Genomic DNA, 22964 nt, shown 5'->3' with positions numbered 1-22964 from the left:
CGTATGTCTGGCTACTGTGCGTAATGTCATGATACCGTGGCTTGCTGAGTCGGAACTGACGTAGCGACATGCCCACGTTTCCAGTGCGCCACAGGAGCTTATCAGTGTGGGCACGGCTTCGGGAGGCACGGCAGGGGACGGGGTGGACACGTGGATCGGGCCCGTACCACACACATAAAGTCCTCGAGGCCCTTCCTGCCAAGCCTGACCGACCGTAGAATCTGGTGCCCTGAATACAGCTGAGGTCCAACTCCCGTTGTAGTTGGTGAAATGCTCTCTGGCAACAAATCGCTTCTTAAATGCTTGGCGGGGAAGTTGCTTTTCCATAACTACCTTAGTGTTCCTGCATGCTTGTAATGTGATCTATCTCTATTGACGGTTGGCAGAGCTCTCGATGCTTGTCGTGGGCTGCACGTTCTTCTTCTGTATCATCTATCATTCTTCTTTCTTTTATCCGAGACCCCCTGGCGGCGTAACATTCGTCGGCCATCGGGTGGGCCACCGACGAAACACCTGGGCGGGGTATCAGGTGAGGCCAGACCCGCATACGGCCCGGAGGCGGGCGAAGTGCCGGGCGCGCTCAGTTGCGCTTGACGAATTTGGTATGAGTGCCACTGGCAATGATGGGTCCGGCAACGCCATCCACCACCTTGGAGATGACGACCTTGGTGAACGCGACCGAGCCCCCAACCTTCTCGGCTGTGCCCTCGATCTCGACCTCGTCGCCGACAACGGCAGACGACAGGTAGCGGACATGGATGTCGACCGAGACGCCAGTCTTGTCGCGCAGGTCCCACGTGGCGATCGCCATGCCGCCGGCCCAGTCGGTAAATGTGGCGGAAACGGCGCCGTGGATGCCGCCCCGCGAGTTCACGTGGTGGTCGGTCAGGGTCAGGCGCGCCTTGACGGTGCCCTTTGTGGCAGCGTGGATCCGGACATCAGAAAGGAGGAAGTTGTAGATGGCCGAGTTGGGCAGCTGAGTGGCGACGAGGGACTCGATGTGCGCCTTGATGGCCGCGTCGGAAGCGGAAGCGTCTCCCATGGTCGCCGAAAGAGCACAGGGATATGCAACGCCGGGGACGAATACGTGTGGTGAACGCCTCGAGTCAAGACTTGACCTGAGGGTGCAAATCAAGATGTTGGGGAGGAGGGCTGGATATTTGGTTTGGCTCCAGGAACCGTTGAGGACTCCACAGAGTGGCTCAGGCAGCTGCGGAGCAGCTGGTGATGGGGACCTGCACCTGTCTTGAGTAATGCGCTTCGCAGGCACACCAGGGCTATAGGAAGGAATCAGAAATGTATTTGAACAGGACGTTTGGTTGGTTCATGGACACGCGTCATCAGGCATCTCCTTGTGATGGTTGTGGCGCTTAAGACCACAGTTGGGATTTGTGGAGGTGCAGGTGACCGAGGTGCAGAGGTGCAGAGGCGCCGATGTGCACAGTAGCCTGGCCCTCCTAGACAACAGCGGGCAGACAACAATTCAATAACCAGACTTTTGACAACAGCATATACGAGCCCTCGTATCTTCGGCCTGTGTCGTGGCGAAAACTGGCTTGCATTTGGTGGTGGTTTCGGAGAAAGGTGCGCGTCCAAGGGACAATTTAGGACTCATATATTGCAAACCATGGACCTAGTCGGACTTTCGACATGAGGCTTCCCACCAACAACCATGAATGCTGCACCAATCATGTCAACAATCAAGACGAAAGTGATCGTCATTTCCGACACACATGGCAAGTGCTTCCCCCATGGCGAGACGCTAACACAACAAGTCGACGTGGTCATCCACTGCGGCGACCTCACACAACACTCCAAACTCGACGAATTCCGGCAGACATTATCCCTTCTGCGGTCCTTCAACGCGCCACTGAAGATTGCCATTGCCGGCAACCATGATTTCTCTCTCGACCCAGTCGCGTTCCCGGCAAAGCTCGTTGAAGCCTACAAGATCGATCCCGCTCTTGAAAATGACCAGGAACTCGTCACCAAGGAATTCGGAACCCCCGGCGAGGCCAGGAAGCTCTTGGACGACGCTGCACAAGACGGAGTCGTCTTTCTCGACGAGGGAAACCACTACTTCACCCTCGATAACGGTGCTGCCCTCAATATATACGCCAGCCCGTACACCCCATTCACGGAGCCATGGGGCTTCACCTATAACCCCGAGAGTCACCACGCCTTCGACATCGACCCCGAGGTCGATATTGTCATCACACACGGGCCACCTCGCGGCATCATGGACATCACAGCAGACAGGAGACGGATCGGCTGCCCGCAGCTGTTCGCGGCGGTTGCGCGCGCGAGGCCAAAGATGCACTGCTTCGGCCACGTCCACGGCGGCTGGGGCGCCAAGCTCGCCAGCTGGCGGCCAGAGATCTCCGAGCATCCTTCTCACTTTGCCGACATCGACAACGGCAAGTCCCGGTTCATCGCCAACCTGGCCAGGCTTTGCGGGAGCGACTTCGAGACCGCGGGGGAGCGGGCGCGGAAGAACGAGATTGCGCGCAGCGAGGCGAGGGGGTGCTTCGAGGTGTCATGCGAAGAGATCAAGCTCGACAGCTCCAGAGCAGCAGAGGCAGCGGGAGGCCAAGCCGCCGTGGAGGAGAGCACCCTGTTTGTCAATGCGGCGCTCGAGTCCGGTGGCGAGCTTAGACATCTGCCGTGGCTGATCGAGATTGACTTGCCCCGACGATCCGCGGTGGCTTCGAGAGACCTGCCTGAGCCGGGTGGACAACAGCGAGGGGCAGGAAAGGAGCTGATAGTTGAGCGTGAAGAGTACCTGGCTTCGAGTATTCAGTCTCGAAATCACAAGGTGGCAGGCGAGAAACCCGACAGCAAACGCAAAAGAAGCCCTTCCGTCTCAAGCGCGAAAGAAAATGTGGAGAGTGGCAGCGTCGATGGCCACACACAAGGGAAACGCGGCTGGTGGACTTGAAAACCATTTGGTGGGATGCAGGAAGTTGTCCTTTCGCGCCGACATCTCCATGCGCAGGCGATCCTTCGTTCAGACAGGTGACCTCGCGGTGCGCTGGCGCCTGTCGTCCTCGCCCTCGTCCTCCTCGTCAGAAGCCTCGTGGATCGTGGTGAGGGGTGTGAAGCCCAGATTGTGCGAGTTGAGGTCGCCGGCGCGACCTGATGCTCGGCAGTAGAGCATGCACGTGATGGCGAGGACGAACCCCATGAGCACCGCGAAGGTGACGGCGAGGCCGACTGCAAGTGGCGGCATCGTGGCGATCGGGCTCATCGGGAGGGTGGGCCAGTGTGTGGCCAAGTACGAGGCCGAGGGCGATTGCGGTAGGTGGTGGCCAAAGCGACCTCGCTCTCTGGAGGTGGAGGTGGACTCGATGTTGTTGTTGGAAGCGCGCTCAGCTCTTGTTTTGTCAGTAATGATGCCAGTTCAAAAATATGAGGGTTGAAGGTCGATCAGAGGGGTTCGAAAGGAGAGCTCATTCAATGTCGGGAGGAATTCTGGGAGGGTAGTAAGACATTACCCTTCGTTGGGGCGCGGGCCACGTCGACGTGTCTCACTCCGTCTCGCGTTCGCGTGTGCTTAAAGTTCACCTGAGCCAGAGGAAAAGTTGTACAGATATTAGCTCGACGGGGAAACTTGAGACATGCTCCGGTACTAGTCACGAGATGGCATTGTATAGCGCCGGTGCCAGGTCAATACACATTTGGTTACCAAGAGATTCATTATCACACTGCACAACGATTCGGCGGCGAGGTAGAAGCCATGACACCCACGAACTTGCATTTGCAGAAATACAATCTCAGAAACTAACATCCTCTCGTTCACAACTGCACGCGACCTGCCACAACCGAAGGAGAAAATAAGAAAGCAACAGAAAGGAAGACAGGAAACGTACTCGACAGGGCTGCACGTTCAGCAGATCGGCTCGGATAGCCTGAGGACTGCATATTGCTCAGCCGAGACCCAGTGTTGCCGCACCAAGAAGAACCAAGAATCAAGAAACAAAAAATTGAGAATCCTCCAGAACCGTTTCCTTTGACACACATCGACCTAGAAGTCGTACTTCTTGCGCTCCTTGCGCTCCTTGCGAGAGTCCGCAAAGAAGTCCGGGGTGGCCCCTTGACATCTTACACGACAGGGCAGACGCCGCCCATGTTCTGGTAGTAAGTGATGCTGTTGAACTCGGTGAAGATCCTGTAGAACTTCCAGCCGTCCTTTGTCTTCTTCATGCGCAGCGAGGAGATGCCAGCGGCGGGCTGGGGCTTCGTCCTTCCAAAAGTCTGCGTCCAGCGCACGACGACGGTGTCGCAGGTGTACGCCTCGATGGAGGTGATGGAGAGCGGGAAGACCGGGAACTTGTTGAGCTCCGCGATGAAGGCGGCCTTGGTCGGGAAGGTGACGCTGCCGAGGGGTTTCTTGGAGAGGACGTTGATCGAGTCGCTGGTTTCGCTGAAGCCCGAGTGGAGCAAGTTCTGGGCCTTGGCCTCGGTGTATTGGCCGATGAGGGAGGCGTAGTTGTTGGCGACCTTCTTAGCGCCGGCAGCGGTGAGGCAATCGCCGTAGCTGGCGTCCGACACGGAGTCGCCATCGCCGCGGGGAACGCTGGGCGAGGCCATGGCGACGGCGGCAAGGATAGCCGAGACGATGGTAAGAGTGAATTTCATGGTGATGGATAGGTCTGAAAGGGGATTGGTTGGGAAGACTTTGCGTTGGCGAAGGATTTGAGGCAGCTTGTGGTTTTGATCGGAGGCGGGTTGGATCTGTGAGGAACTTGAGTGAGAACTTGGTGAGCCAGAAGTGGTAGAGGCGCGGTTATGTCTGTCCTTTTATAAGTGTTTCCCAGGAGCATCAATGCGCTTTGTTGAAGTGAGCATATTCGATATGCTCGACACTGAGGTAGCAGCCGATGGCGCCGACTCGGCCATGCATTCGCTCGGAGCTGACTCCGCTGTGCATCAGTTGCTTCCTTTTCCCAGCGTCAGCATCGAACAAGGTGTCCATCATTCCATGGTGGCTTGAAGCAAGGGAAGAATGCAGGTTTGCACCCCAACCTCGAGATAGGTGCCTGCCATGATGCGAACGGGTCGGTCTCCGAGCCTGTCACTGGCAAGGCCTAGGTAGCCACGGTCAAAGGCAAGTTTTCTGGACCCCTGGGCACATGCTAACTGCCTTGGGCACGCAGACAACCACCAGTGATGGCTGATGCACCGTTCGGCGCCTACCGAACAAGCCACCCCTCAGCCGTCGGAGACCCGGGGCCACCCCGCCAATCCATGGACCTCCCGGACTATCCGCCCGGGCCCGGTTCGGAGCCACCCACCTCGGGGCGCACAGAAGCATGCCACCCTTTCGGAGCATCCACGCTTTGAGAAGAACTGCCGCAGACGCATCGGGCACAGGATGGGTACTGATTTGGAGAGCTGCGCTCCAAGTGTGTGCGGCCATGACCCCGCCGGTTGCCAATTCAGAACCCGACAAGCCAAGTCCGGTGCTATGCTTCAATGGCGTGCATCGCCTCTTGAGCTTCGCGGGGCACACCCGCGGATCTTCAGGCACCTTGCGGATGGCTGTCAGGGGAGTCTCCAGCTAGTGCCGCCATGCCACCTCCCCCGTGTGTTGTGCCTGCAGTCTCCTTTGACAGCCCAGCTGACAGGCCAGGCACGCCACAGCATCCCGACCATCTCGTCTGCCGAATGCCAAGGTCCGTAATCGCCACGGCCGACCCTCCAGAGAGCTTACTCGGCCCGTCACTTGTGTCACTTGTGCTGAAATGGTCTAGCCGTTAGGAGTCAATGGGGATGCCGCAGGTGTGCCCCATCAGGACTAACACGTGGGGAAACCTGACTGTTGGAGAACCGAAAGATCACGTCAGCACCGTCTCCAACTCGGATATTGTGACCTTGCTCTCTCGACGTGCGCTCTATTCGGTCGGCGGCTGGACCTCAACTTGTGAGAGACACTGGCTGCCCATAGACGACACGCCCATTTTTTTATCACGACTCGATCCAAAACAGTTCCCACAATGGCTTACAACAACAAGGTCTTCACCATCTCTCCATCGCAGCTCACCTCCCCGACCAACAAAACCGCCCTCATCACAGGCGGCTCCTCGGGTATAGGCCTCCAGACCGCGCTCCTCCTACACTCCCTAGGCAACAACGTCGTCATCGTGGACCGTAACCCCCCTTCTCAGTCCTCCTCCTCGTCCTCCTCGTCATCCTCATCCCAGTCGTCCTCCTCATCCACCTCTTCTCCCGCCGAGGACTTCGCGTCAGTCCAAGCCCTCCTCGCCTCCCCGCGATACCTCTTCCACGAGGCCGACGTCACAGTCTGGGCCTCTCAGCGCGCCGCGTTCGAGGCCGCGGTCGCCCGCTTCGGCAGGATCGACCTCGTCCACGTCAACGCGGGCATCGCCGAGTACGGCGACCAGTTCTTCGACGAGACGCTCGACCAGGACGGGCTGCTCGCCGAGCCGGACCGGCGGTGCGTCGACGTCTGCCTGCACGCCGCGGACGACACCGTGCGTCTGGCGGCGCACTATCTGCGGCGGAACAACCACAACAACAGCGGCAGCAACGACAAAAAGAAGGGCGTCGTCGTGGACGGAGGAGCAGTGGCGGCCCCACCAGCAGCAGCAGGGAGTATAGTCATCACGGCAAGCCTGGCTGGCTACCTCGCGAGCGCGGGCGCGCCGCTGTACAGCGCGGCCAAGCACGGCGTCGTGGGCCTGATGCGCGCGCTGAAGCGGGACCTGGCGACGCTGGGCATCGCCATCAGCGTCGTGGCCCCCGGGATCACGGTGACGCCCATCCTCGCGGCCAGCCGGGACGCCCGGGACGTCGAGGCGTGGGTGGGCCGGATGAGGGCCAGCGGCGTGCCCATCAACACCCCGCAAGAGGTGGCCGCTTGCGTGGTGTGGCTGATGGGCCTGGGGATGGAGGGCAACGGGAAAGGAATGCTGGTGCAGAAGGGCCTGGTCGCGGACCTCGAGGCCGGGATCGCGGCGACCCGGGCTCAGTGGATGGGCCAGGAGATGCTGGATCTGTTCAGGGGTGGGAGGACCGCGCCGTATTTCCCCAATAAGCTGTAATTTGGCATGAGTATACAATAGGCGTCACGTGAGCAGCGCACTCCGGCCACAAGCAAGAGCTCTATCATATGCAAGAAGACGGGCACCAGACGAGCACTGCCACCACTATACCACACGATCGAGTTCGAAACCAGACAACGGACCGGACCAAATGTGTCCGCGTAGAGACTGACCTCGGCTCACCTGAGAACTCTATCACAGTGGATCAAAAATCACCCAAAAGGTCCATTGTTCTGGAACAAGTGTGACTGACTCCTCCCCGATAGACAAAACCTAAGTCCCCATTCTTCTCAATGTCGGCTTCTGGCCCATCCAGGAATACACCGTGCTAGGATGGGCTCGGTACATCTGCGAGTTGTCCGCCCTGGGGAACTCAAGGGCTGCGGGTCCGATGTCCACCAATGCTGCTTTCCTGGGCGTGCCACCTTCCCCATCTCGAAAGGCATCTCGGATCTTTTGTGTTGTCCGAATCATCGGGAAAGTGAGAGCAGCGCGAAAACTGTGCATCGCGCGTCTCTGCATGGGGTACGCTGTAGCCTCCATGTCTGCCCGTGCTCAGAGAAAACGGATGTCCATTGCCATGCCCCGGGAGCCAAGGCTCATGCCACTCCGTAAGTCCGCCTTTCGAGCTCCGGCTATAGCCGCTTTGCTTGCCTGCCTGCCTGCCTGCCTGCCTGCCTGCCCAGGGAAGCACGAGGCACGGTCGAGCCATCAACCACGTACACCCTGTGCAAACGGACCTTGTTCAATCACCACCACGAGCAAAAAGACATGGAACTTTCTGGTGCAGGGACCAAATCGCATTCGTTCATTTTTGACCTCGTCACGCGGGAGGTCCGATGCATGCATCGTCGCGGTTTGATACTGGACCGTCGTGATCTTGGAAACAGCCGCCCTTCGGGTTCGGCACTTCTCCGTGAGCAGCATGCTCAAGGATATATAACTCCTCCTTAACCCGACGACGACGACTTCTGCTTCTCCAGCCCGTCCTTGAAGTCCCTCACGATATCATCAAAGCTCGTGTCCCGCTCGAACCCGAGCCCCAGCGCCTTGGTGTTGTCAAAGTGCGCCGGCCACGAGTCCAGGATCGGCCTGATGGCCGGGTCGTCCTCCTCCCTCAGCAGGCGCAGCTTGTCCTCCCCGCCGACCCTCGCCAGCGAGTCCATCATGTCCTGCACCGTGACCCCGAGCCCGGGGAGGTTCACCGCGCGGTCGTAGTCGGGCAGCGCGTCCCGCTCGAGGTCCAGCGCGTGCAGCAGGTTGCGCAGCAGCACGCGCGGCGAGGTGAGCCAGTGGCTCCACCCGCGGTCCGTGAGCGGGATGACGCACTCCTGGCCCTGCATCGGCTCGCGGATGATGCCCGACAGGAACGAGGACGCCGCGGCGGTGGGCTTGCCCGCGCGCACCGAGACCGTGGGCAGGCGGAAGATGAAGCCGTTGATGAAGCCCCGGCGCGTGTACTCGTTGATGAGGTACTCGCACATCATCTTCTCGCAGCCGTACGAGGTCTGGGGCGTGGCGCGGACCGCCTCGGTGACGGGTAAGGGGATGGTGTCGACGCCGCCGTAGACGGCCTGGGTCGAGGTGTAGATGACCTTGACGCCGGGGGCGGTGCGGCGCAGGGTGTCGAGCAAGGCGCGGGTGGAATCAAAGTTGACGCTCATGCCTGCATGTCGAGCAAAGGAGAAAGGTTTTGCCTTTTGGTCAGCCAGGTACGAACACACGCCCCCGACGCCTTCCTAACCAGCACGGTCTTTCTTCAAGGGGAGGAAAGGCAAGCGAGAAGCGAGAGAGACCACTACTCACCGAGCTCAAAGTCCGCCTCGGCTCCCGAACTCATGATGCCATGGAACACGAATGCGACATCCAGATCACTCTCGACGACACTGTCGGCCTGTTTGAGCAGGTCGGCCTGCACCAGCATGGCCTTGTCCGGCCACTTGACGCCCTTGGGCAGGGGCGGCTCGATAATGTCGGCAAGCAGCACCTCGTACCTGCCCTGCTCGTCGTTGAGCAGCGCCTCGGCGACGATCTGGCCCACGAACCCGGCCGCGCCGGTGATGAGGATCTTCAGGCTGCCCGGCGGGCGCGGCTTGCTCGAGGACGCGGGAGCGGCGACGTGGCGCGCGGAGCGATGCATTGTGGGCAGCTTGTAGAGCTAGCTGGGGCTTATCCGAGGTTGCCAAAGGGGGAAGAGTAGCCAGGGATTGTCGAGAACAAGAGAGTTCTAGACGGCTACCTGATGGACGTGGGTGTTACACATGAGGTCGACACTACGACCGCACTCAGCTCCGGCTTTCGGGCAGCACCCCCCTCTTTCCCCGCGCGGAGGTCACTCATGCAACGGGCCAGCAGCGGGCGCTGCCGCCGGCGCCGGTGGAGCTGCCGGGCTATGCTCGTGCTACAATGTGCCGAGGGCGCGAAGAGGGGAGCTGTCGTGGACACGCAGTTGTCGTCCTGCGCACTGCTGAGCGGTGCAGTGACGTACAGCGAAAGCTTCTTGTGTGCCCTGCCAGCTCATGTCTCGAGGCTCAGAATCCCAACTGTGTTGTTGCAGCGTATTCAATGCTCTCCTTCGTTCCAAGTTGAAGCTCAGTCTACGTCACTCGGGTTGGACATGCCCACCCACACTGCTCTTCCCCACACAGACCCACTCTCCGTCCGCCCCCACAAAACCAGACTCAAGCCAACCTTGAGATCTCCCAACATCAATCGTCCTTCCACCTCAAGTGCTTCGGTGACGCACAAAACCTGGCTTTCGCCGCAATTCAAAACCCAACAGTCTATTTTGTGCGAGATGCAACATTGTAGAAACTCTTTTTTTCCGGTGGCACACAAGTCACTCCTAACCAGGTCAGCCAGCCCCACGCACAAAGCCACCCATCGTCTACACTAGCGGCCATTATCCGTCCCACACTGACCGGCAGCTCCTGCGACATGCCTCTCAAGTGCCGTTGAGCCGTGGCCCAGCCAGTCCTTGCCTGCTAATGCTGCCCAAAGGACTGTGGGAGTCACCTTTTTCGATATGCTCATTCAAGTTGTGATGTAGCAGCGGTGGCATCTTTTCCCCGACCAGAGACGATAATGCCAAATCCACACAGAGCAAATGGACTCGTCCGTAAGCCTTGCATCAAGAAAACAAAGTATAATTGCCACTACATGTACTTATTCTGTGCCTATCCCGTGCTAGAAACAAAAATGAATCGTGCTGCGGTCGTAGCATGTGTCTGACCACGAGGGTATCCTGGCAGAAAGCAACCCAAACAAGCCAACGTCAATGCCATGCGGAGCCAATGTTGAAACGACATCCTCCAGCCCCCAAGGTGCAGCACCTCACATGAATGCAAAATTGAAGTCAAAACCGTAGTCACCAAGATCGTTGGTATCAAATATGGATGCTTCGCCCTCTGTAGTGCCAGGCACATCTGCGACACACGATGGAGGAATCGGCGGCAAGCCCGTTCCGTCGTCCTGCCCACTCATGTCGTACTTGGAGACCGATGTGTTGGCCGTTGGCGGCGTGGCCGAAGGCGTCGTCCAGTCGTCCAGGACTGGGGTGCCAGCGAATTCGTTGTGGAGGTAACTGGCTGGGGCTACAGTGCCGGGGGGCAGGGAGCTTCCCTGGCTCTGGAAACCCACCGAGTCAAATGGCAGGCTGCCAAGCATGGGGTTGTTGTTGACCATGTAGTTGTTTCCATGCCCACCCTGCTGCATATGGCTACCATAGTAGACAGGCACAGCCAGGTGCACGCCGTGATTGAGCAGGGGCTCCTGGTACGCCGCTTGGGAGAGGCTATCATTCTGATTGACCTGGGGATAGTTTGCGACAGAAGTGACAGAAGAGGTGTTGAATGTATCGAAGCCAAACATCTGTTCTGTAGCTATACCCTGATGAGGTTCTTGAACTGGCAAGGCCATAGCCTGGGTAGCACCAAAGGGAGAGGCCTGAGGCTGCGTCGGCGGACCTTGAGGCTGGTGGTTGCTGCTTGGCCTCGCGGGAATGGAAGCATCAAAATCATTGGCTGCATCGACGGGATTCAAAGCAAAGATAGGAGCTGGAAGCCGAGTGTTCTCAACAGTAGTAGTGCTTCTAGGCTCGACCACGGGCAGCTCGAGTACTGGTTCCGCTGCGGCAATGTGCGGACTGGCAGTGGCAGTGCCCTGCTCTGCGGTGTCTCCTCCTTGTGTCGCTCCGGAGAGCGCCACAGAGGAGCCACGGGAGTTGTCAGTCTCAATCGACTGAGCCATCTTGCGACGCTTGGCCGGCTTCTTGTTCTCCTCACGTGTCCTCAACTTGAGCCCCTGAGTGTTCATGTGAAGGGTGAGTTGTGTGGAAACAGCAATGCCAGGGTATCTCCTGGAACCGAATACCTCAAAGGTATCACAGGTGACGTCGGTGATCAAGGTGGCGCCCCGGGCTGAGGTGATGTAGTAGAGCTCGAAGCACAGGCGGTACATGCCTTTCTCCTTGACCATGAGCTCGGGCCAGATGAGATAGTTGAGGGGCCAGCCATCCATGTCACGAAGGCGCCTGCCGGATGTGCAGGCGCCGCCCCAGAGCCGTTTAGCCGGATCTTTGATGCCTAGCTTCTCCCTCGCCTCGTCTGTTTCGTTTACGGCCTTGAGCCGGGCCACACAGAAGATATTGGGACCTGAGGGAAGAGTCAGATGACGATGGCAGCGATCAGATGGGCGGGGCCGGTGCGTACTTGATAAGAGGATCTGATCTTCGCGTGCCGCAGAAGACGGGCCTACAATCTCCATGTGGAGGATTGGGGGCGGGTCAAGCGGCTTGCGATCGCAGCCTAGATAGGGAATCAGCAAGGAATGCTTGGTGGACGTTGGGTGACGTACTCTTATCGTTGACAGAGCAGGCCTTGCCTGTCTTGGGTTGCTGATCGATGACGAGCCTGACGCGGTTGAGGGGGTCAGAGCTGTGGTTGGCGTGTCAGTGAGCTTACGGCCATGTCTTGAATAGGATGATTTGTGTAGAGGAGGGCGTGAGAACAAACGAACATTGATGGCCAGACGTAGATGTTGCCAGTGCCATTACCGCTGCAGCGAACCCGAGGGGCAGGGGGCGGCAGCATGTTGGCCATGGTGGCTTTTGGGTGGAGTAGGATACTGGAGCGATGCTGAAGCTGACGGTGGCGTGGTAGTGATGAAGCGTGATGTATGTGCAATCCCAAGACGGTGGACGAGCCTGAGGTCGCGTGGGCGGTTGGCCTGGCGCGGGAGACGGCGGTAGTCTTGAGAGGATGGGTTGGACAAAAAGCACGGAAGAAAGGACCAAAGTTGCAGGCAGGCAGAGACTGTGGCTAGAAGCAGTTAGGGCCAGACCAGACGACAGGCGCTGGCTGGCCGGGACTGCCTTTTATATGGCAGGCACAGGACGCCTTGCAAGTGCTCCTCGAGGTGTGCAGGCGCACAGTGTCAGGAGAGCGGTGCAGGAAGGAGCAGACACAGGCGGCTGGCAGCGACTCCGTCCAGGCCGCCTGCAAAGGGCCAGTCTCCGATGCCTCAACGGCCAAAAGTGGGCGCTTCTACTCTGGATACACACTCTTCAGGCGCCCAGCAAGTCGTGACCCAGGCTTGATGTGTCTGTGGACATGCGGCAGGTGCCCTCTCCTCTCCATCGTCGACCGTCGCGGCTCTTCATGGCCCAATACACCAGACGAGACCCATCCTCCAAGCCACGGTATGCAAGTCATCCGTCCACACTACCGCCGCCTTCAAGCACCCCACATCATTCGTGCAGCACCAGCATGCCCGTCTCATGGCCCTCCAGCATACCGGAAGCGAAGTGCCGGCACCGTTGATCGAGCCGGCTCATCCACACCAGCGTCCGGCTAGAGACCGCTCGTTCCAACTGTGAAAAGTGGCTCCTCTGTAAGGCAGACTGCAAGTGACAGCAGTAGCTTCGACAGATAAAGTTCGCTCCCGGCAGGGGCATACCCATTATACTCGAGCAAGCCACCGCCCAGTCCTTCAAGCACAGCCAGGTCTCCATGCAGTGTCATGACCTGCTCACGGCGTGGAATCCACCTGCAGGATTTCCTCCTCAGGCGTCTGAAGTCTTGCTCACAGCTGGCATCATATGGCACGACGAGCGCCATGGCCTTCATCATCCATGCAAGTGCTTCGAAGTGGGTTCTTCGGGAGCTCACCGACCACTTTAAATTGCCTCAAAACCCTAATCACTGACTGACTGTACTATAGTGTCGCCGGGTACCGCTTCCTGATGGGCTAGTCCACAAAGAGACGTACCCTGACCGTCTGTGGTAGTCGATGAGCGGGACGGCGTCCACTCGTTTCGATCTCGGCCGCCTTCAGGATAACGGCGAGCGGCGGGAGGCGCAGGTTCCGGCACGTCAAAACATTTGCCTGGCTATCCCAGACCTGATCGAATCTGGTACGCCGATCCGGTCTGCAGAATCTCGCCAAACTTGCACTAGCGCTGTGGCTCGACTGCTCGAGGTTTCATGCTGTCGAAGTGTCCTGGGCCAGCTGTGAGTGCAGATCCACAGAATGAACGCAGCCTGGCCCTTAACAGACTAGGCCACATGACAGGCGAACTAGAAAGAAAACCCCTCAGGCGAAGCAAGGCGTGCCGCGATGCCGAGTCCTACAGCATAGACCATGTTTTGAGGGAACCAGCGAATAGAGTTCCTGACCTCTTGGACGCCCTGCTGCCGCGCTTGACCACGCAACCCGCTACAAACATGAAGAAGAGTTCACTTATCAATCCTTGGATTCTGTCAAGAGCAGTTCAAAGCACCAGATTTGTAATATACGTTGCTTACGATTTCATCTTCATCACAACAAATCTTGTACAATGCTGCTCGAGTGCATCAGCTTGCCTTGCCCTGCACCTCCTCGTTGAACGTGTTCGTCTTCTTTTGCCGGTTTGTGCGCCACTCATAGTACTCTCCCGCCGTGATGACCGGATACTTCATCGGCGGCATCCCCTTGGTCTCATCCACACAACTCGGTATGGGATCCAGCCTCATGGACCGATCGAAACCAAAGAAGAACGGCACCGAGTACCTCTCGCGCCCGCTCTTGTTGACGACGCGATGGATCGTCGACACGAAAAAGTCGTTGGTCTGCCTCATGAAGCAGTCGGCGATGTTGACCACGAACGCGCCCGGCACGGGCGTCGCCTTGATCCAGTGGCCGTCCTTGCCCAGCACCTCGAGCCCGCCGGTGTCGTCCTGCGTCACGATGGTGAAAGACTCGACGTCCGTGTGTGCCCCGATGCCATTCTGCTCGTCCACCGAGTGCTCCTGCTCCGGGTAGTGCAGGATGCGCATGCCGGCCTCGGGCTGCGCCGTGTACGCGTCAAAGTAGTCCTCGGGCATGTGCAGCGCGAGGGCAAAGATGCGCGCCAGGCGGCGCGAGAAGCGCAGCAGCTGCGCGTGGTAGGCCATCACGCCCTCCTGGAAGCCCGGCAGGTCAGATGGCCAGATGCTTGGGGACTTCTGGGCGAGGGCCGCCGGGGTGGCGTCTGGGTCGAACTTGGCGTCGTAGCCCCAGTTGAAGGCCTCGCTGAGGTCTGATATGGTGTGTGTGTATTCAGCATGTCAATGCCCGTGCTGCAAGAGGCGCTTGGGGGTGGGAGAAGCTTAAGACTAACCCTGGCGCTTCCAGCCGTTGCGGTTGTAGCACTCCATCGGGTGGAAGCCGACATACTCGTTGGGCACGAGACCAGTAAAGACCTCCATCTTCTTCTCCTGTGGCATCGCAAAGAACCTCTTGGCCTGTGTCATGGCCTCATCTGCATATTTCATGTCGATGCCCTAGATGTCACGGTTTCTGTGTCAGTAAAGACAAGTCCAATTGAGTGGATGACTCGTGCCTAGGATCCGCCGCCGCCGCCGAGCAGTGACTGACATACATGATTCACGAGATAGAAGAATCCAATCTCATGCGCGGCCTCTCGGATCTCCTCGGCCAGGGCCTTGCGCTCGGCGAGGTCTTGGCTCCAGATGCGCGCGGCGTCAATGATGGGGATCTTGGCCAGGGTCGTGGACACGTTGGACTGGAAAGTAAACGTCTTTCCATTCATCATGGTGGCCGTCCGAGGGCCCGCCTCGCCCGGGGCTTGGGCGCTGGTCACAGTAGTGGTCGACATTCTGGATGCCTGCGCCTGGTTGAGAATCTAGCAGAGCGACGCGGGGGGACAGGCTGAGTGTTCGTGCTGATAAAACACAAGAGGCAAGCTGGAGGGTCAATTATGGCTGCACGTAATGCACAGCACCGGCCCCGCAGGAGCTCGGCCGACGGGTTGGGGTATTACATAGAAAGGCGTCGGAGCGGAAGTCGCCCGAACGCCAGCCGCGCCTTGGCCGCCGTGTTCAAGCTTTCAGGGTTGTGCCACATCGTACGGAGGGGACCCCACAATGGGCCTGCCTAACGGCTGTCAGAATGATAAACCCAGGACCGCTATCGGCGGGCACGCACCATCTGATTGGTCCAATGCTGCCCGAACCGGCATTTGTTCCCGTCGGATTGATAACACGACGATCCGGCATAATTAGTTATCTGCCTATGCCTGACCAGCGCACTTGCCAGATAGTGGACGTCGGGTAGATAGCGGCTTCGCCGTCCGCTGATAAGTCTGCCGGGATGGCCTCCGATATGGGCGCTGATAAACGATCAAGTGCTCTAAAGACGAAGACATGCTGTCCACCAGGTACTTTTACCTGGTCTCATAATGGCAGCTGGTCTCGCTGCTCAACAGAACCCCCAGTCTCTCTTCGGGACACGCTCTCACCCACTCCACTCGAAGCGCAGTTTCCTCTGAGACTCGGCACTTGACACCTCCACCAAGAAGCTCAGCAGCCAAGCCAGGGATACTATGTCCTCGCCCAGTTCGTTCCGGGCCCGCCTCGTGCGGAAGCTCGAGGTCCAGCGGGACTCGGACAATGTGGTCGACATCTACGTCAACAAGGACACGATCCCGCTGCCTCCGTCCAGGCGTCCCTACGGCCCGTGGCACTTTGTGGGCCTGTGGATGGTCACTGGCTCGTTCAACGTCGGCGGCTGGACCACGGGCTCGTCCTTGATCTCGCTGGGGTTGAATGTCTGGGTAGGTGCACCACGAGGCCACACTCCAATGCTCTAGTGATCAATATGCGGCTTTGAGCGAACGCTGACGTTGGCCCTGTGAGCAGCAAGCAATGCTGGCCATCATTGTCGCCCACACCTTTGTCGGCTTCGTCTGCGTGGCGGGTGGCCACCCGGGTGCCAAATGGCACATTGGCTTCCCCATCTGGATGAAGCAGAACTGGGGCATCTGGGGTTACCTGTTCCCAATGGTATGTGCTTTGAAGTCACTCTCTTGAATGGCTTCTGTGTGGTCCATGGCACCAAGCTAACTCATGATCTCAAGGCCATCCGCGTCTTCCTGTCCTTTGTGTGGACCGCAACCAACACATGGTACGGCTCGCAGTGCCTCAAGGTGCTGCTGACGTGCATCTGGCCGTCGTTCCTTGACCTCAACGGCCCGCTGGCCAACGGCGCCATGAAGGTCTGCGACTTTGTGGCCTTTGTCGTGTACATCCTGCTGTGCCTGCCGCTGATGTGGTTCAGCCCGGAGCACTACAAGAAGCCCTTTATGGCGGCGTCGGTGACGGTGGCGACGACGGTCTTTGTGCTGCTCGTGTGGTCGACGGTGCGGGCGGGGGGCGGCGGCGCGCTGCTGGCCGACGTGAGCGGTGTGAGCGGCGTCGAGCCGGCCCGAGGGGGGCAGCTGGGCTGGGCGTTTGTCGCGGCCGTGACGGCAAACATTGGCGGCATCGCCACCCACATGTGGTCGCAGTCCGACTACACCCGCTACGCCCGCCGCCCGGGCGACCAGGTCCTCGCCCAGCTCGTCATGGTGCCCCTCGGCACCATCGTCGTCGCCTGCATCGGCATCGTCTGCACCTCGTGCGCCGCCACCCTCTACCCCCAGGAGAAGGCCCTGCTCTGGAACCCCTACAGCTTCCTCGAGGCCGTCCGCCGGCACGAGGACAACTCGGGCGCCCGCGCGGGCGTCGCCTTTGCGGCCATCGCCTTCATGGTCTCGCAGTTTGGCATGGTCGTCGCGTCCAACAGCGTCATCGCGGGCATCGACCTGGCCGCGCTGCTCCCCCGCTGGTTCACCATCCGCCGCGGCGGCTACTTCACCATCGGCTTCGCCTTCATCATGCAGCCCTGGACCCTGCTCAACAGCGCCAGCAGCTTCCTCACCGTCGTGGGGTCCCTCAACGTCGTCCTCGGCCCCCTCATGGGCATCATGTTTGCCGACTACTTCCTCCTCCGCAGGACCACCATGAAGCTCACCGCCATGTACGGCGCCGGGCCCGACAGCATCTACTGGTACACGGGCGGCTGGAACTGGCGCGCCGCCGTGGCCTGGTGCTCGGGCGTCTGGTTCCTCCTGCCGGGGCTCATCCAGCGCGCCGTCTCCCCCAAGCTGGCCTGGCCGGGGTGGACAAACCTGTACCAGCTCGCCTGGTTCCTCGGATGTCTCGTGTCCGGCGGCGTGTACCTCGTCCTCGCGTACTTCTGGCCCATGCCCGATGTCCTGGCCGTCGACGACCAGGACTACTTTGGCACCTTTTCCGAGGACGAGGTGCCGGCCCTGGGCGGCCCGGCGCTGGTGGTGGCGCCCGGCTCGAGCAGCGCCTCGCTGGACAAGGATGAGAAGAGCGGCATGGTGGAGGGCAAGGTTCAGGATGTATAAGCTCGGGCGTCTGGGGGTTTATTGAGAGTATGGTCGTCGTGCCCTTTTGTGCTGGCCCTGCTGCTCGCAGCTTGCCGACTATAGACTTTTATATCCATACCTTGCAAATGTGACCAAGACTACTTCTCAACGAGCTATACAGTGCCTGTGGTTATGAGTCTCTGAGTCTGTCAATGGCCATTGTTTTTGCGAAAGCTCATGTCAATCCTACTTGTCGCTCTGTCACATTTACGAAATAGGCCGAGAGTCGGGGAGTATGGCTTGCGGGCCGCTTGGCACGGACTCGAGCTCAGCCTATAGCCTGCAGCAAACCAAAACTTTCGAGTTATGGACCGTGAATGGACGAGTGATGATTTTAATTTGAGCAGAGACTCGCTACGTAATTATGTATACCCGGCTCCGAGGAATCATCTCAAAAGAGTTCTTCCTCTACTTTCGTGCCCCAGACACATGCATCATAACACATACTCCACGACTTAGACGAACTCTCTCCCCAGACACGGGAAACCCCTGGCCTCTCTCTCTGCTGCAAAGCATCCCCTTCACTCCGGGGGGCGAACTTTCCGGAAGCTCTCAAACGCTCAGATCCCACGGGCGGCACCTCGACGCCGCGCAGAAGCCCGTGCAGCAGGGGCCCACGTACTGCCCGTCGGGCCCGTAGCAGGCGCCGTACGTGGGCACGCACGCGCCCAGGCAGCTCACGCTCTTGAGCACGCTGGGGGGTCCCACGGCGATCTGCTGGAGGCCGGACTCGGTGATGTGCAGCGCCAGCGCGGGCTGCGTGATCGAGTCAAAGGTGAAGGTGCACTGGCCCAGGGCGTTGTAGTCGGGCGCGTCGATGAGGTTGATATTGAGGTCGCTGTCTGTTTTTTTGTGTTGAAGGGAAGGGGCTGTGGTTAGTGTGGCTGGGAGAGACTTGGTGGAGGTACCATTTTCATCATTGCGTGTTGGTGCGGGTGGGATAGAGAGAGAGAGGGAGAATGTAAGGTAATAAAAGCAAATGCCTTAGTCAATGTACGTACTTGTCTCCACGACGGTGCCATCGGCCGGGACAGAGAGATCGTAGGACACGGGTGCCGCGTGAAAGGTCAGGTGTGCGACTTGAGCAGCGTCGCGAGGCTCCAGGGGCTTGGCGAAGGCAACGGCGGCCACGGCTGCAAGAGCAGTAAAAGTGATGGTTGACTTCATCTTGAAAAATGGAAAACAGTAGTAGACACTTTCCTTCAGTGGATGACTAGTTCTGGTAGGGATGTCCTGGTCTCGTGGATTATCTTGGCCACCATATCGTCTTCCCTCCCAGGGGAAGGTGCACCTTAGCCTTTTATACTGAGAACCCTCAACCCAGGTCTCACCGATCATGTGTGCGCGCAAGGCGACACGAAAACCCGCCAACTAGGAGGGGCGGAGTCGACCTGTGTGTGGTACGAGGCGAGGCGCAGGGCAGTCCTAGCCTTACTTGCTGACCCGCCGGCACGGCGGCACGGCACAACCATTCCCTCCGCGGACCAGCGACGGCGATCTCTCTGCTCTCTCTCTCACATGACAGCATATATGGGGCGTCCTATTTCCTGTGCGTCGTAGACATGCAGCGGCGTGGTAGCACCGTACAAGCGGGACGTTGATCTTTAGCTGACGCCAGCCCGCCAGCCCGTCGGGGGTTAAACTGGGCAGAGAGTCCGGGGTCCCGGCCTCGTATTGCGTGCATGCGTTGCGCACAAAGAACCCGGACTGGATTGCGATTTACGATATGTGGGTTGTTCATGGGCTGTTCTCTCGAAAGTGGGCTTAAAGTAATCTACTATTGAGAGCAGGTTTGCATTTTGCGGGCAAACCTCATGGTTCCGCCATGAGTCGTAGCCCTCCCACCACAGGGCAAACACGAGTTGATCGGCAGACCCTTGTCTCTGTCGTCGAAGTAAGGGTTAATCCATCTCGCCACCTCGGGTGTCTCAGAAGTTGACACATCCAGCGCATACATGGAAACCCAAACTGCGCGGTGTGTGCTGCATACCCGCTGCGGCTGAGCTTATGCATATGCGCCTGCCGTCCTGCCCAGGCAGACAAAAACGTGAAAAAAGAGAGGTGTGTGTGTGTGTGTGTGTGTGTGTGTGTGTCTGCAAGGACTATTCCTCGTATTCAAGCTCGGCTGCTGGCCGTCCTGCGCTCGGATTGGCTCGCCGGCCAGGCTAGAGGGCTAACGGGGGTGTTGCAACTCCTTCGGGGATTGGCCAGCTGCACTCGCTAATCTGAAGTCAGCTGGCCGGGACATTGGTGGATCTCGGGAAGCAGGTCGGGGGGAGGTTATTCTTGGCCCTTTGGCACGATGATGTAAGGCTGATTCCATCAATGACATGGCAGTGGGTTGGAATGAGTCTGACTAGTGTTGCTAGATCTATCATCAATGGCACCCTATTTTGCATCTCGGCAAAGATCGGCGGAATGCAATGCAATAATCTGAATGCCAGTGTCGGCTAAATGAACAATTCCAATTACAACTCTTCTAGGCGAGCCTCAATGCTCACAAAAAGAATAAGTATTGCTCTGCCAAGTATCCTCAATCTCCTGCTTAGCCATTGACCTCGCCTTCATCAACTCCAACCTATATCCCTTCGCTTCCTCCTCCGACATCGGCAGTGACTTCGTATCCGCCAAACGCTTGCTGACATCGAAGAACAGCTCGGCGGGGAGTTTCTCGCGCAAGGTCTTTGCCAGGAACGGCGCTTTGATTTCGAGGTCGTGGACGGCTTGCAGGTTGGGGTCGGTGGTGGTTGATTCCGGCGCCATTTCGTCTTTCGGAGATGATGATTGCTCTTGGGCGTCGAGGGAGGTGGGTTCGCCGGGTTTGATGGTCTGTCCGAGAATGCTCTCGATCCACCAGTCTTGACGCTGGGGAGGGACGTTGGCGGTTGATATGATGCGTGTTGATGGGTCCACCAGCCACAGTGCAACAAATCGTCTATAACCTGGCTTGGTCGGGTCTCTCAACTGAAACGGGCGGACACGATGTTGGCTACATGGAAGTTTGTCAGTTTTTTTTTTTCACTTCTCTCAAGGCTCGTTTCCAGGTTTTGGCAACCGTCACTTACAAAATATTAGGAAAAGCAAGCAACCTTCCTTGCTTCGTCTCCACATCCCCCCAGTTCTGGATGCCAGGCGCGTTGCCACTACCCAACTGTGTACCAAAGATGCTCTGCATCCAATGGTAACTATCCTGCCCCACGCTCTCCATGCTATCATGAAGGTAGGTCCCTGCAGTCTGTGCACGAAACTCGAGGCTGGAGTCGGTAATGTTCTCACAGTCGCTGTAGAAGAGCGCAGTGCCGACAATGCGCTCATTCATTTGGCCCTCGACGTGCCATGAGCCGAGCGGGAACTCTGCGGAGTCGGCTTTACTGTCGTTTTCGGGGGAGAGTTCAATGGATGCCATTTTCACGATGATTTGGAGCCCAGTGGCGCGGTATTTGGCGAAGAGAGTGGTGCTGGGGTCTGGGGTGTAGTTGATCGAGTCGAAGTCATGGGGTTTAGGGGCCGGTTGCACGGGTTTGCGGATGTGTTTCCAGACTTCCTCGGCTATTTGTTCTTCGTCCTCGTCTTCGAGAAGTTCCTCGAAGTCTTCGATTTGGGTTTTGTCGAAGGAGGCGATGAATTCCGCAGGTGGTGGAGCGTTTGGTGACCAGTTGTTCTCTTCGGTGTCGCTGTGTCGTTATAATTAGCATGTGAGAACACAGATCAGCCAGACACACCTCAAGATCGAAGAAAGGCGGAACAAAAGACACGACAACAAAATGCAGGACTCCAACGTACCAATAATTCCCCAGCTCAATCCGACTTTCACTTCGGCCCTTGGCTTGGAATTCATAACCTTGGACTTCACAAACGCACTGGTCCCAAGCGGGAATCGCCTTATCTACAAGTCTCTCCAGCGTGCGATAGATCTGCGTGTACTTTTCCGGGTGTAACCCATTGATATAGCTCGTGAATCTGACACTACCATCCTCGTTGAAGTGAAGATTGGAAGGCAGCCACTGGAATCTGTGAGACCAGGTACCTCGAGCTCCGCGATTGCCATACATTATACTGCTGTAGGACTGGGGCGGCGCCTCTTCTTTTATCTCGCCGGTAATAATCTCACCCTTGCCGGACCACTTTGTGATGGCATCGTCGACGCCGACGACCTCGTCCTGGATGGCCTTGGTAACGTTGTAGACGAGTGGGTACATAGATGGGTGGATCAGGTTGCGAACTTGTTCGTTAGTCCCGGGATGCCAGTCAGGATTGGCTGATTGGTCTTGCCGCAGAGTATCAAATGCCTTGCGGATCTCCTCGTGGAGATCTGGGGGCACAAGGGTGTCCGACTTGACGACAGCCGGTCCAACATCCAGTGTGGGTATAAGACGTGTCTTCTCGAAGTATTCGGCCTTCTTACGAAGCTCACCTAGGACCTATTGCAACGAGCCATGTCAGTTGCGTGATCTTGAAGGTGCTGTTGGCATGATAACTCACAAAGTCAAAGCATTCGTCATTGAGGATATTCTCAATCTCGCGCTGCTCCCCAGTCTCATCTCCTGCCTCCTGTCCCCAAAAGCGTCCAGAACTCTTGCCACGTGTGGCACGACTCCAGAGATCGTCGTCGGGCCACGCAAGAGCCTCTGCACGCCATTTGGCGGTGATCTCGTCGTCGAAGATCTTTTTATGCCAATTGGGCTTGTCGGTGAGACGATCCATGACAAGCATCATGGCCACCTCGCGGACGGGCAGGATATCATACGTGGTGCCGGCGCCAGATCCCTCACCGCGAGCTCCTATGGGGTAGTAATCGCCACGGCTTATGCGGTCAGGACGGTCTGTGTTGTCATACTCAATAGGCAGGCCTAAGCCGGGGTAGACGCCTGGTGTCTGTTCAGAATCCATTGATTGCAGTTGCCAGACAGGTGGGTTGCGTGGTGTGAAAAGAAGTCGGGAAGATGTGATTGCTGTGGGAGAAGCGGTGACTTTCCAGGGAAACGTCTATTGGCTTTATAAGTTGCTGGACGCATGGATGTGAAGGAGCTGATGGGCAGCTGAAGTTGGACCCATAAGCTGAAGCCCGTGCCAGAGTTAGGCTGCCAGTGATGCCTAGCCAAGCCCCCCCCCCCCCCACTCTTCTATGCGTGGTCGCACCATTCACT

The 22964-nt window shown here is 58.2% G+C and overlaps 12 protein-coding genes across 12 annotated transcripts; 5 read left to right on the top strand and 7 right to left on the bottom strand.

Moving 5' to 3' along the window:
- Positions 1–580: 580 nt before the first annotated feature.
- On the bottom strand, positions 581–1042 carry B0I36DRAFT_246305 (HotDog domain-containing protein; the record flags this gene model as incomplete). Its single annotated transcript, XM_046150222.1, has 1 exon — positions 581–1042. One exon carries the CDS (start codon positions 1040–1042, stop codon positions 581–583), a length of 462 nt encoding a protein of 153 aa, XP_046010898.1.
- A 648-nt stretch (positions 1043–1690) lies between these two features.
- B0I36DRAFT_375674 (Metallo-dependent phosphatase-like protein) lies at positions 1691–2938 on the top strand (the record flags this gene model as incomplete). The annotated part of the gene is made up of 2 exons (XM_046160387.1): positions 1691–2701; positions 2801–2938. The coding sequence occupies 2 exons, from the start codon at positions 1691–1693 to the stop codon at positions 2936–2938; spliced, it is 1149 nt and encodes a 382-aa protein (XP_046010897.1).
- Positions 2939–3007: 69 nt separating this feature from the next.
- On the bottom strand, positions 3008–4638 carry B0I36DRAFT_365211 (uncharacterized protein; the record flags this gene model as incomplete). Its single annotated transcript, XM_046159106.1, has 2 exons — positions 3008–3374; positions 4106–4638. 2 exons carry the CDS (start codon positions 4636–4638, stop codon positions 3008–3010), a joined length of 900 nt encoding a protein of 299 aa, XP_046010896.1.
- A 1358-nt stretch (positions 4639–5996) lies between these two features.
- On the top strand, positions 5997–7064 carry B0I36DRAFT_246935 (uncharacterized protein; the record flags this gene model as incomplete). Its single annotated transcript, XM_046150268.1, has 2 exons — positions 5997–6150; positions 6250–7064. 2 exons carry the CDS (start codon positions 5997–5999, stop codon positions 7062–7064), a joined length of 969 nt encoding a protein of 322 aa, XP_046010895.1.
- Positions 7065–7260: 196 nt separating this feature from the next.
- On the top strand, positions 7261–7970 carry B0I36DRAFT_147088 (uncharacterized protein). The gene has a single exon (XM_046148464.1). It carries the CDS (start codon positions 7456–7458, stop codon positions 7924–7926), a length of 471 nt encoding a protein of 156 aa, XP_046010894.1. The 5' UTR covers positions 7261–7455; the 3' UTR covers positions 7927–7970.
- A 44-nt stretch (positions 7971–8014) lies between these two features.
- B0I36DRAFT_247064 (nucleoside-diphosphate-sugar epimerase) lies at positions 8015–9204 on the bottom strand (the record flags this gene model as incomplete). Its single annotated transcript, XM_046150281.1, has 2 exons — positions 8015–8730; positions 8871–9204. The coding sequence occupies 2 exons, from the start codon at positions 9202–9204 to the stop codon at positions 8015–8017; spliced, it is 1050 nt and encodes a 349-aa protein (XP_046010893.1).
- B0I36DRAFT_147085 (uncharacterized protein) lies at positions 9018–10296 on the top strand. The gene is made up of 3 exons (XM_046148463.1): positions 9018–9917; positions 10014–10182; positions 10255–10296. Exons 1-2 carry the CDS (start codon positions 9307–9309, stop codon positions 10111–10113), a joined length of 711 nt encoding a protein of 236 aa, XP_046010892.1. The 5' UTR covers positions 9018–9306; the 3' UTR covers positions 10114–10182; positions 10255–10296.
- A 101-nt stretch (positions 10297–10397) lies between these two features.
- Positions 10398–12163, bottom strand: B0I36DRAFT_385981 (velvet factor-domain-containing protein; the record flags this gene model as incomplete). The annotated part of the gene is made up of 5 exons (XM_046161088.1): positions 10398–11366; positions 11436–11716; positions 11774–11869; positions 11919–11998; positions 12081–12163. The coding sequence occupies 5 exons, from the start codon at positions 12161–12163 to the stop codon at positions 10398–10400; spliced, it is 1509 nt and encodes a 502-aa protein (XP_046010891.1).
- A 1663-nt stretch (positions 12164–13826) lies between these two features.
- On the bottom strand, positions 13827–15303 carry B0I36DRAFT_328598 (uncharacterized protein). The gene is made up of 3 exons (XM_046154609.1): positions 14962–15303; positions 14701–14863; positions 13827–14619 (listed from the first exon to the last, which is right to left on the bottom strand). The coding sequence occupies exons 1-3, from the start codon at positions 15196–15198 to the stop codon at positions 13916–13918; spliced, it is 1104 nt and encodes a 367-aa protein (XP_046010890.1). The 5' UTR covers positions 15199–15303; the 3' UTR covers positions 13827–13915.
- Positions 15304–15649: 346 nt separating this feature from the next.
- On the top strand, positions 15650–17873 carry B0I36DRAFT_271929 (NCS1 nucleoside transporter). Its single transcript, XM_046151297.1, has 3 exons — positions 15650–16155; positions 16241–16384; positions 16459–17873. The coding sequence occupies exons 1-3, from the start codon at positions 15925–15927 to the stop codon at positions 17794–17796; spliced, it is 1713 nt and encodes a 570-aa protein (XP_046010889.1). The 5' UTR covers positions 15650–15924; the 3' UTR covers positions 17797–17873.
- Positions 17874–18137: 264 nt separating this feature from the next.
- On the bottom strand, positions 18138–19069 carry B0I36DRAFT_328593 (uncharacterized protein). Its single transcript, XM_046154608.1, has 2 exons — positions 18819–19069; positions 18138–18659 (listed from the first exon to the last, which is right to left on the bottom strand). Exons 1-2 carry the CDS (start codon positions 18982–18984, stop codon positions 18370–18372), a joined length of 456 nt encoding a protein of 151 aa, XP_046010888.1. The 5' UTR covers positions 18985–19069; the 3' UTR covers positions 18138–18369.
- A 1238-nt stretch (positions 19070–20307) lies between these two features.
- Positions 20308–22707, bottom strand: B0I36DRAFT_247446 (uncharacterized protein; the record flags this gene model as incomplete). The annotated part of the gene is made up of 4 exons (XM_046150310.1): positions 20308–20806; positions 20883–21491; positions 21601–22238; positions 22300–22707. 4 exons carry the CDS (start codon positions 22705–22707, stop codon positions 20308–20310), a joined length of 2154 nt encoding a protein of 717 aa, XP_046010887.1.
- Between the last annotated feature and the right edge of the window lie 257 nt (positions 22708–22964).

The sequence above is a fragment of the Microdochium trichocladiopsis genome (assembly GCF_020744255.1).
Source record: "Microdochium trichocladiopsis strain MPI-CAGE-CH-0230 chromosome Unknown B0I36scaffold_7, whole genome shotgun sequence".
Lineage (NCBI taxonomy): Eukaryota > Fungi > Ascomycota > Sordariomycetes > Xylariales > Microdochiaceae > Microdochium > Microdochium trichocladiopsis.
Note: the sequence above shows the minus strand (reverse complement) of the source record. Positions and strands in the feature narration are given on the sequence as shown.

Coding starts and splice junctions, on each gene's coding strand:
- B0I36DRAFT_271929 (XM_046151297.1), top strand. CDS start 15,925: ATGTCCTCGCCCAGTTCGTTCCGGGCCCGCCTCGTGCGGAAGCTCGAG. Junction 16,156..16,240: donor CGCTGGGGTTGAATGTCTGG/GTAGGTGCACCA, acceptor CCCTGTGAGCAG/CAAGCAATGCTGGCCATCAT. Junction 16,385..16,458: donor GGGGTTACCTGTTCCCAATG/GTATGTGCTTTG, acceptor CATGATCTCAAG/GCCATCCGCGTCTTCCTGTC.
- B0I36DRAFT_147085 (XM_046148463.1), top strand. CDS start 9,307: ATGGACGTGGGTGTTACACATGAGGTCGACACTACGACCGCACTCAGC. Junction 9,918..10,013: donor CACAAGTCACTCCTAACCAG/GTCAGCCAGCCC, acceptor ATGCCTCTCAAG/TGCCGTTGAGCCGTGGCCCA.
- B0I36DRAFT_328593 (XM_046154608.1), bottom strand. CDS start 18,984: ATGAAGTCAACCATCACTTTTACTGCTCTTGCAGCCGTGGCCGCCGTT. Junction 18,660..18,818: donor TGGCACCGTCGTGGAGACAA/GTACGTACATTG, acceptor ACAAAAAAACAG/ACAGCGACCTCAATATCAAC.
- B0I36DRAFT_328598 (XM_046154609.1), bottom strand. CDS start 15,198: ATGTCGACCACTACTGTGACCAGCGCCCAAGCCCCGGGCGAGGCGGGC. Junction 14,864..14,961: donor TCTTCTATCTCGTGAATCAT/GTATGTCAGTCA, acceptor CGTGACATCTAG/GGCATCGACATGAAATATGC. Junction 14,620..14,700: donor CAACGGCTGGAAGCGCCAGG/GTTAGTCTTAAG, acceptor ACACCATATCAG/ACCTCAGCGAGGCCTTCAAC.
- B0I36DRAFT_147088 (XM_046148464.1), top strand. CDS start 7,456: ATGTCCACCAATGCTGCTTTCCTGGGCGTGCCACCTTCCCCATCTCGA.